This window comes from Echinops telfairi, unplaced genomic scaffold (genome assembly GCF_000313985.2).
Source record: "Echinops telfairi isolate 266 unplaced genomic scaffold, ASM31398v2 ScPeMD7_7421;HRSCAF=8459, whole genome shotgun sequence".
Taxonomy (NCBI): Eukaryota; Metazoa; Chordata; class Mammalia; order Afrosoricida; family Tenrecidae; genus Echinops; species Echinops telfairi.
The window spans coordinates 4591580-4602108 of NW_022111321.1; the positions used below are offsets into that span (position 1 = coordinate 4591580).

The window sequence follows — 10529 nt, forward strand, 5'->3', positions numbered from 1 at the left end:
CCATTGTGTCAAGCACATTTGTACATTTGTTGCCATTAATCATTCTCAAAACATTTTCTTTCTACTTGAGTCCTTGGTATCAGCTCCTCATTAAAATCATCTTAAGGAAGAATCTAAATCCATTAAGCTATACAATTTACCTAGGTTACCTTGACTGCATAGGGCCTTTCCCCTAAATGTCTTACGGGGCTCTGTGGAGTGGGCGTGGAGGGGATTGTGGTGGGAGGACCATTTTACAGTTGTTCCCCAGCAGAGCTTGCTGAGCTTGGGTGCTTACTTTTCTCTTCTGCCCTGCAGAAAAGAGGGCAAGGGAGCTGTAAGTGTTCCTAGTAAACAGGGACAGCAGCTCCTGTGGACTGGCCAGCTAACCATCCCCAAGACTCAGAATGCACTAAGAGGACCCTGGGACAGCAACTCGTTGGCAATTGGCTGCTAACTGAAAGGCTGGTGGTTCCGTGGGATAGTACTCTGCTTTCATAACAACTCCAGCCACGAGGGTAGAGCTGGAGTAGGTCTACTCTGTAGCACACAGGGCAGTCAAGTCCACATCAAAGGGTTTTGTTCTCTGATACCCTGGAAAATGCGTGGCTGTGCTGCCCGTCTCCGGGCCATAAAGCTAGCCAGCTGCCATAAAGCTACCACGCTGAGCATGAAGGCCCGTGTGTACATGCACTCGTTGTTTCCTTCCCATTCCCTCCTCAGTCTGGGCACTGCAGCTCCAGGGGAGCCAGATGTCAAGTTCCCTCTCTGCAACCTCAGGGAACTTCATGATATATAGATCAGAGAAAATTATAGTCATTAATCCATATCAGCCCAACCCAACTCACTGCCAGTGAATCGATTCCAACCCCTTTGGTCCTGTAGGACAGAGTAGAACTATTCCACGGGGATCTGAGACTGTGAATCATCCTGGGTGCAGACTGCCTCTTCTTGCTCCCATGGAGTGGCTGGTGGGTTTGAACTGCCAACTTTTAAATGAGCAGCTCCAGGTTTATCCTATAATACCACCAGGCTCTGCTTATAATTCATATGCCCCAAACAAAGCAAAGCAACTGCCTTTGCGTGGGTTACAGCTCACAGCATCCCGGTACAGGGTTTCTGAGACTACATACTTCTGTGAGAAGATAGGCTCATTTTTCTTCCAAAGAGTAGGTGGTAGGCTTGAACTACCGACCTTGTGGCTAATAGCCCAATATCCAACCCCAAGACCACCATCTGGAGAGAGTATGGGTTAATAAAACGAACACAAAAGTATACTTTGAGGGAAAAATGATTGATCTCAGTTTAAACCTTGTGACTGCCACTAATTATGGGGTGACTGACATTGAGAAAGTTACTTTTATCTTTCCGTGCCTTAGTTTTTCCATCCGTAAAATACTTCGCGTATAATGTTATATTGAAACTATTGAATTGGTATTTTAAAAAATCTTAATCCTGACACTCCCCCTACCTCCTGACAAACCTTCCACATTCTAGCACCCTGCATGTATAGTATCCAAGCATCCTGTCTTGATTTCAAGCGCTGTTTCATCTTGTCACCAAACCCTAGGGCCCTTTTTGGGCCGATGGGGACGGGGCTCTAGAGAAAGCAGGGAGAGGGAAGCGAAGCTGTAGTGGCCTCTGCCTGCACGCTACTCACTTTGCGCTGTGCCAGGGAGCCGGAGCCGGGGTGGGGAGGCGCACAGGGCATGGGGTGGAATTGGGCCTGACTTTCCCCCTCACCTGGGCTCTATCCATCTAGGAGAGCACAGGCAGACGCTCCTGGCTGACTGACCTTCTGTAAAGGGGGTGGGGTGGGGAGAGCATCTCAGATCACTGTTCACTCTAAGGCTGGAGGAAGGGATGGAGTGACAGTCAGGGAAGCCTAGGTATGGCTCCCTGTAAGGCTCTGGGCAACGCTTCTGCTGTCACAGTTATTTGCTCACCCATTGCCCTTCTTACCCCTACACAAGGAAACCGTGGTGGCACAGTGGTTAAGCACTTGACTGCTAACCGAAAGATCAGTGGTTAGAACCCACTAGCTGATCCCAAGGACGAATGAGGCCTGGTGATGAGTTTTGTTTTTTTTAAGACATTTTATTAGGGGCTCATACAACTCTTATCACAATCTATACACACATCAATTGTGTAAAGCGCATTTTTACTTCATTCTCAAAACATTTTCTTCTCCATTTAAACCCCCGACATTAGGTCCTCATTTTTCCCCTCCCTCCACGCTCCCCCATCCCTCATGAGCCCTTGATAGTTTATAAATTGTTATTTTGTCATATCTTGCCCTGTCCAACGTCTCCCTTCACCCACTTTTCTGTTGTCCGTCCCCCAGGGAGGAGGTCACATACAGTCCGTTGTAATCGGTTCCCTCCTTCCTACCCACTCTCCCTCCACTCTCCCTGGTGATGAGTTTTTGTAAAGACTTACCACCACCCATAGAAACCCCAAGTCAGCCATGGAGTCCACACAGACTCGTCTCAACCCGATAGGACAGGTAAGACAGCTCCGGTAGGTTTCCGAGGCTGTAACTGTTTTATGGGAGTAGAACGCCCCATCTTTCTCCCAAAGAGCTGCTGGTGGCTTCAAACTGCCAACCTTATGCATCGCAGCCCAATGCATAACCACTATGCCACCATCCATGACTCCCATGTGAGGACTTACAGCCTACAGCTTTGGAAACCATAGGGGATGGCTGTACTCTGTCCTGGATGGTCCCTCTGAATCAGAATCCACTCAGCAGCAATAGGTTTCAACAAACAGGCACGAGCGCACCCATGTTTCCCATTGCAGAACTGGGAAATTCACAGCCCGTTTGCCACTGTACCACATTATTTCCCCATCACCTCCAGCTTTTCATAATCGCTCTCTCTTTTTAACGGCTTTGAGATATTGATGGATATAGCACCATGTGCTTTACCTTTCCCCATTTCTGAAGACGTGGGTTGGGTTGACAGCCTGTTACTATGAGTTCTGATCTGATGGCTAGCTTAGGGCCAGGCGGTTAATAAGAGTGCCTTGAGCTCCTGGTGCATGTCAGCCTGGATTTCGGTTGGGTCTTTTGCAGAAACACATGGTCCCCAGTCTCAAGGAGTTTATAGTCTAGTTTGGTAAATTAAAACATAAATCAACAAACAAAAATGGGTGCTATCTAAACCAAAAGCCACACACTCACTACCATCAAGGTAAATTGACTCATAGCGACCCTATAGGACAGCGTAGAGGTGCCTCTGTGAGTTTCTGAGACTATAACTCTTCATGGGAGTAGAAAGCCTTGTCTTTCTCCTGAGCCGCAGCTGGTGGTTTTGAACTGCTTAGCAGCCCAGCACATTCCCACGATGCCGTGGTGACCCCGTGAGTGTCAGCGTAGAAAGCTGCGATCCCTAGGATTTTCAGTGGCTGCTTTTTCTGAAGTCGAAAACCAGGCCTGTCTTCTGAGGCACCTCTGGGGTTAGCAGTTGAGCATGTGAACTCTGTACCACCTGAGGACCTAGGTTTATCCTAACTATTTGTCCTTTCAGATTGGTGAAGTGAAAGTATATATTGTGCTGCTGAATTTTAAAATGTACATTAAAAATGGATGGGAGAACCAACAAGGATGTATATATTGATTACAACTGCTATATAACACTTATCTAGATGGGCCAAGAATGAAAAGAAATTGTTAGTAATAGCAATTGTCTTGGAAAGGTTAAGTTCGAGCAGCTCTTGCTCCAGTTTGAATTGTCGCCTGCCCTGCTGGTGTCCCGTAACTTGCCTCCAACCATCCGCTTTCCTCCAGGGGACTAATGGCATCAATTGCAGTTACTTTTCTTACAGCCCACAATGTGTAAGTGTCCCTGATTTCTTTGGGCATGTTGACCTTTGCTTTCCGTTTGTTCTCACATTTGCATGTACTATGACTCTTATGGGGAAAATATTGTAAAAACGAATGATGAAATTCATAAAGCCACAGCCGATCAAAAATGAGTGTCAGGGAGCGTGTTTGTGTGTCCATGCTTGTGGTAGGTGAGTGGTGCAGTGCACCGATAGGGATGGGGTAAATGCAGGGGGAAACCACAAGGATTGTGGGCTATTTAGGATGACTAGCCCTTGCACCAGAGACCTAGCCTTTATTAGAAGCTAGCGTGCAGCAGAGACTTCTCTGGCACCCCAGCAGAATGTTCCTGTGCATCCTCTCTGCTGTGAACAGCGGGCTCATCTCAACACTTGTTCTCTTCTTTCAGATCGATGACCCCAGCAGCAGTCTCGAGGAGATGATGGATGAAGCCGATGCCACCACCGTGGTGAGCAATCTGGGAAGCAAGCAAGCCCTGAATACCGATTACCTGGAGTCTGATTATCAAAAAGGACAGCTGTACCCGTTCCCTCTTAGCCATGATGACCACATGGCCACGTTCACGCTCACAAACGCCGTTCCGATGACCTCATCCTTCAGGGAGCGCTGGTACATGAATCTCAACAGCCTGATGGACCGGGCCTTAGCCCCACAGTGTGGCAACGGCGAAGACCTCTATCTCATCGCGGGCGCAGTGCCCTCAGACCACAGGGTGAAAGGCAAGGTGGCGGTGCCTGAGTTTGTTTGGCTGGCAGCCTGCTGTGCCAGCCCCGGAGGCTGGGCTATGGGCTTTGTCAAGCACGCGGGGGGTGGTGATGTCATAGAAGATGTGATGGTGAAAGATCTGGAGAAACTGCTTCCATCGCACCCCCAGCTGTTTCAGAACAACTGTGGTGATGCGGAGCAAGACACAGAGAAGATGAAGAGAATCCTGGAAATGGTCAATCGAGTCCAGGATGAGGAGCGGGTGCTGCTCTCTCAAGAGAGTGCCGTCCCGCTCTCCAGCACCAAGAGCAAGAGGTCGGCTGACCTGTTGCCACCAGAGGCGCCTGAGGAAAGTAGCAGCCTGTTGAGAAAACTGATAAGCATTATCGCTACCCCGTATATCAAGCTTTTCCAATGGATTTGTTACCTGGTGGTTGGAGTCCTGAAGTACCTGCTCTTTTTCCTGTGGTTCGTTACCAAGCTGGTGATCAATGGCATAGAAGGTTGCCTTTACCGCTTGGGCTCAGCTGCCATTTCATACTTCCTAGCCATCGGCGAGGAGTTGGTGAGCATTCCTTGGAAAGTGCTCAAGGTCTTCGTCAGGATCATCAGGGCCGTTCTCCGGATCCTGTGCTGCCTGCTGAAGGCGGTTTGCCGTGTTCTGGGCATCCCTGTCCGAGTCCTCGTGGATGTGGCCATGTTCCCTGTGTATACAATGAGCGCCATTCCGATTGTGTGCAGGGACATCGCTGTGGGTGTTGGTGGCACTGTCTCTCTGCTCTTGGACACTGCTTTCGGCACCATGGGTGGTCTGTTTCAAGTTGCTTTGGGTATCTGCAAACAGATCGGCTATAGGGTTACTTTAGAAAATTCTGGGGAGTTATAGAACCAAAAACCCAAAATGAATAGTGTTCAGCCAGAATGAATTTTATTTTATTTTCAGAGAGAAGTCTGGAAGGTTTTATCTTTCCAATGGGGTTTCTGTTGAGTTAATTCTTACATTTGGCCTTCAGTGAGGGCGTTGGCCTGTTTTTGCCAAGGAAGAAGGTACAACTTAGACTTGACCCAAAAGCAATGTCCAGGGTAGGGCTATGTGTGCTGCGTACCTCCAGTGCTACGTGTGAACTTCCAAGCCATTGGTAGCTTCAGCTATTCACTCTGATATAGAAGAGCCCTGAGATGTTCTGGGTTATCCCCATAAGAATCGCAGAGGGAAAAGGATAGTCAGAAACAAGAGAACCTTCAACCGGAGGGTCTTTGAGAAAAGAGGAAATGAGTCTTGTTCTTACGATTCCCTGAAACTCGAGCCAAAGGCAAGTCAACGTCCTTGGCCCGCTCTTTAGCCATTGCTGCTTTTTAGCTCATCAACCCACCTAAACTTGGTGAAGCACACACTGTGTCTGTCTACTGAAATCACTTTCTAGGCTGGGATTAGAAAATCAACTATAGGCATCTAATTTATTGACAACTTGAACATTTGTAGCCATCCTTTCAAGTATTGTGAATCCGCTCACACTTTGAAATGATTGAACTACCGCCTCCCCACAACAAAGTCCCCCCCCCCCCTTCACGTCCTGCATGTGCAGGTTTGAAATCACTGGAAAGTCTTCACCCCACCCTCCACCCTCCACCCCTACGTTTTTTTGCCTTAAAGTTACGCTAAATCAGAACCACCTGCAACTGTTCTCACCTAACTACACATTCGACTTCTAGACACATGCTTAGGAACAGGTTGAATTTGCAACCTGGGGACTGCCCGTGTCCCTTAGATCCCCACAGTTACCAGGTTCAACTGGGCTCCCCTTGTCTTTGAAATCCCGATCAGCACTTCTACCGCTCTGTGCTTGGCCGGAGGAGGTCTGCCACAATGAGAAGGCCCGAGCAAATGTGCCTCGCCCCTTGCACAGTGTCATGCGGGTTCCTCGGGTGGCCGCCTGAGATCAGCTAGTCTTGGATCAGATTGGTTGTGTGCATTAAAGCTCCAGTTGAGAAGGTTGAAATCAATGATCTACACGCTGGGCTAATATGAATATTCATATTCTATGACATACGAGATAAACTTCTGAATACTTCAAGCAAATACCTAATATAACAAAGCACCCAAAACATTTATCCTTACGTGATTGCTTTGAGAAAAAGATGTAGAAAAGAGCCATACACATAAACCATGGCTCCAGTCATTCTGAAAAACAAAACAGAAAACAAAAACAACTCAACAAAACTGTATATAAAATTCTTGATTAAGAATGATTACCTCTTGGAAAATAATTTTTATAGTGTATTTGAGGCTGGAAGTTGTCTCTCTCACCTATTTAGGCAAGTTCGATTTGAGAGTGAATCCCCAATTTTTAGAGTAATTCAGTCTTGCACTGAAAACGTAACAGGAGAAACCAGAATCTCCCAAACATGCCCTGCCTTCCATGCAGCTGGCCGGGCGTCGCCTCGTTGTTTCTAAGTGCTCTAAGGTCGGCTGTGAGCTAGACAAGAGCTGAGTAGAAACACAACCTTGAGGGTGCAGGCGACGAAGAAGCAGCAGAGCGATACAGGCGAATCTCCGTTGAGAAAGGCAACGTGGTGTCGACCGTGGGCATCGGGTGGTCGCTGAGAACCAGAGGTGTCCCGAGAATTCAGGCTGCAGAAGGCCGGTAGATTTGACCCGAAGAAGAGCTGCAGCCAATGAGCTGCCCTTCTGATGGCTGCGTGTTGCAGGGTTGGGGAGGATGAACGCTGGCCCCATCCACGATGGGGAATTGGTACTAGATTTAGTTCATACTCTTAAGCAGTATTTTATAAACACGCTGATTAGCGAGCATAGAGATCTGTAGGTGGCCTTCCTTCCGTTCTGCAGAAGGTGGGGGATAATCGGCCAAGAATCCTGCTGGATGAAAGAGAGGAACCAGTAGAAGTGGCCACGGAGACGCTGTGACAGCCTTCCTCTGGGAGGGAATCCGAGGCACCAGGCAGCAAGGTCTGTGCTCAATTCCATGACGAGTGATGGCCGCTCAAGAGCTAAAGCCTTGTACACGTGTCCCGTGTTCACATGTACACCTGGGCTGTGAGGTACTTGGTGAGGGTGCCGCCTGTGTCCTCGAACCACAGCAAAATTCTTGCTGTCGTCAAAAAGACCCCGGCGCTGACTCGTCAGGGAACTGGGTGTGTGTGGTGGAGATGATGAGCTCTTGTTTTACCACGTCTCCTCGGGACTCTCTTGTCCCTCATAGCACCCATCTGCTTTCTGAAAGGCCCCTGGGAGGCCGCCTCAGCTGCCGCCGCCCCCAGACACCCTGCGAGGGGCACAACACACCCGGCCTCTGCAGGGCCACATGGAGATGTCCATCTTTCACGTAAGGCTTTTTCACCTCTGCTTGTTGATTTTTGTGCGACATTTGGGAATCTGAGGAGGGAGAGGGGCGCGATGTCTGAGACCCTCGTGGGGACTGCTGGTGCTGACTGCGCCTGTGTCCCCTGGAGCAGGCTGTCAGGGGCCGGGAACCCGGCAGGTGGCTGCACTGCTGATCTGTCTCCAAAAAGCTGCTGTGCGGTAGGAGTTGGGGTGTATGACCCCCTCTCTCTGGTTGACAGTCTGCCGTGGCTCTGATTTGGCAGCCACCTTTCAGGATTAGGGAGCTGATGCTCTTGTCTGGGGTCAAGCAGCCACACCTTGGGACCCGACTCTTTTCAGTTGTGCCTTTTGAGTGCTGGTTTCTGGTTCAGCATCAGCATTTCCTGCTAACTGCAGGCGAGGGCTTTGGGAGAAGGAACCAACGCAAGGGGCTCTTCATTTGCTCGGGGGTCTGTCAGTCAAGCACTGCGCTGCCGGCCAGGGTTGCAGAGATGAACAGTGCACAGACCCCCCGCTTTGAGGAGCTCACAGTCTCATGGGGGGTCGGGGGGTGCACCAGTGCAGTAGATGCTGGGCATGTGTCCTGGTGGAGGCTCCAGTCAGGGTCCTGGAAGTGTGCTCTGGAGGAAAAGCAATGAAGCCATGGAAGTCAGGGGAGGCTTTGTGGGGGATGGGACAGAAGTCCATGGGGCACTTTGAAGCTATGTACCCTGATGTGCACCTTGCAGATGCTCAATAAAGTCATAATTATTGACAGCTTGTTATCATTTCTGTAAGATATCTGAAAGGACGCATTGTAATCGATGAGGTGAGGCTTCACGCTTGTCTTAGTTATCGAATACTGCGGTCACAGAAATACACCACCTGGAGGCTTTAACGAAGCACTGTCTTTTCTCAATTAGGAGTCTGAAGAAAGCCCGCCTTCGGGCCACCACGTGCAGTGAAGGTTTTCCCTTTCTGCTGGCTTCTCTTCGTCTTCGACTCCTTGCTCCTGGCTGATTTTCTTGGGGATCGGTGTCTGTCTTCCCCCTTCTCTGCTTCTCCCTCTGCTTTCTGACCCTCAAAGAGATTGGTTCAAGATGCTCCCTGCACTAATACTGCCCCATCTACCCAACCGAGAAAACCATTTCCCAATTGGGATTGTCACCACAGGTATCAGGGTTAGGGTTTACATTTGGGGGGCTTGGTGAGTGAGGAGTGGGTACAGGTGAAACCATGAGAGGGATTCCCTATGATTTCCCCCATCATTTCTCCTTGGTTTATATTCATTCAAACTAACACTAGTTTCCAGTCACAGCTGGCTTTTGGTCACTGTTTAAAAATTGGAGGCATCGGTTAGAAAACAAAGAAGGTGTGGTCATAGAGACAGGCCATAGAGCTACTTTTCTCTGAACATTGTTTTTCTGAAAAGCATCCCCTCTTCCTACCCCTAGCCCCAGCTGTTAGGTTATCAGTCTTTGTGCTTGTCCTTTATAAATAAGCACCGAAGGCTTATTGCTTCCCTTGATCCTGAATCACACCGAAAATTATAGAAATACTCTTCTTGTATTTGGTTACACACTACAAATTTCCCACAGACTGAGCAATAGCAACTAGCCTCTGAAAGGGCACAGACCTCTCTGTGGCCTTCAGTGCAGGGCGCCCCTGCATGGGTCTCGGCAGTCATTCTGGCCTGCCTTTCCCATCTGGGCAGGGCCTGGTACACGGTTGAGCCTTGTTCAGCATTTGGCTCACCAGCCAATACGTGCTTCTCAAAATGTTACCCAATGAGCAATATAGTGTGGACTGCTTGATTTTCACAAATGGGGTCTCGGATTTTTTATGCTCTTTCCAGAGGCATTTTCTCTGGTCATGGGTGAAGCTCTAACAATTACACTCCAATGATCTTCAAGCTTACATTTTCAACAGCGTGCCCCCTATCGACCACTTGTCAGCACTTCCTGTGTTCAGTGTCCCGGAGTCTGCACCTTCTTCCTGGAGAGCAGTATTGTCTGAGAACTAAGCCCAGGTCTGAAGTCAAAACGACGCAGCTACCAATTCTGGTGTCACAGCTTACCATGGGTTCCTGGAAATTTTACATACCACCAAAACTTTGGCGCTCTCATCCATTACATGGGGTTCATTAACAGGACAAGCTCAGGGTTGTTAGGAGACTAGAGTGAGCTCATGAATGGAAAGCACTCGTTACTACGCCTGAGATATTGTGAGTACCCGGTAAACATTAGTTGTTGCTGCTATAGCTGTTCTTGGTAGGAAAAAGCACACATCATGGGTGAGACTGACTGGCAGTCACGTTAGAGGTCAAGGTGTCTAGGTGAAAGCTGGAAGGACCAATCATGAGTCTAGGTTGTGATTGAGAAGGAAGCCAGAGCTTTATCATTGGTGCCAACATGTCTGAAAACACAACAACAACAAAAATGAAAAACACAGGTGAGAGTTGGATCTGGAGTCTAGAAAACAGCAGATTAGAGAACAGCAACTCTGCGTGTTTCCAGTGTTATTCAGCAAGGGAAAGTTGAGCGTTTCAGGTCCCTAAATAGCAAGGGATCTCTCCAGTTCCCACGTGGCTGAGTCCACAGTCACAAACCTCCCTTCCCGTCTAAGTGGATTCAGCTTCCCACGAACCCTGTTCCTTCGAAGAGCATGCACTAGAGG

The 10529-nt window shown here is 48.9% G+C and overlaps 1 protein-coding gene across 1 annotated transcript in view; it reads left to right on the forward strand.

Moving 5' to 3' along the window:
* The window catches only part of ENDOD1 (endonuclease domain containing 1), a 45797-nt gene extending 37169 nt beyond the window's left edge, over nucleotides 1-8628 (forward strand). Inside the window, exon 2 of the mRNA XM_004709018.3 lies at nucleotides 4215-8628. Coding sequence (XP_004709075.1) covers nucleotides 4215-5417 — 1203 coding nt within the window. The 3' untranslated portion in view covers nucleotides 5418-8628. The remainder of the gene's footprint in view (nucleotides 1-4214) is intronic.
* Nucleotides 8629-10529: the final 1901 nt, after the last annotated feature.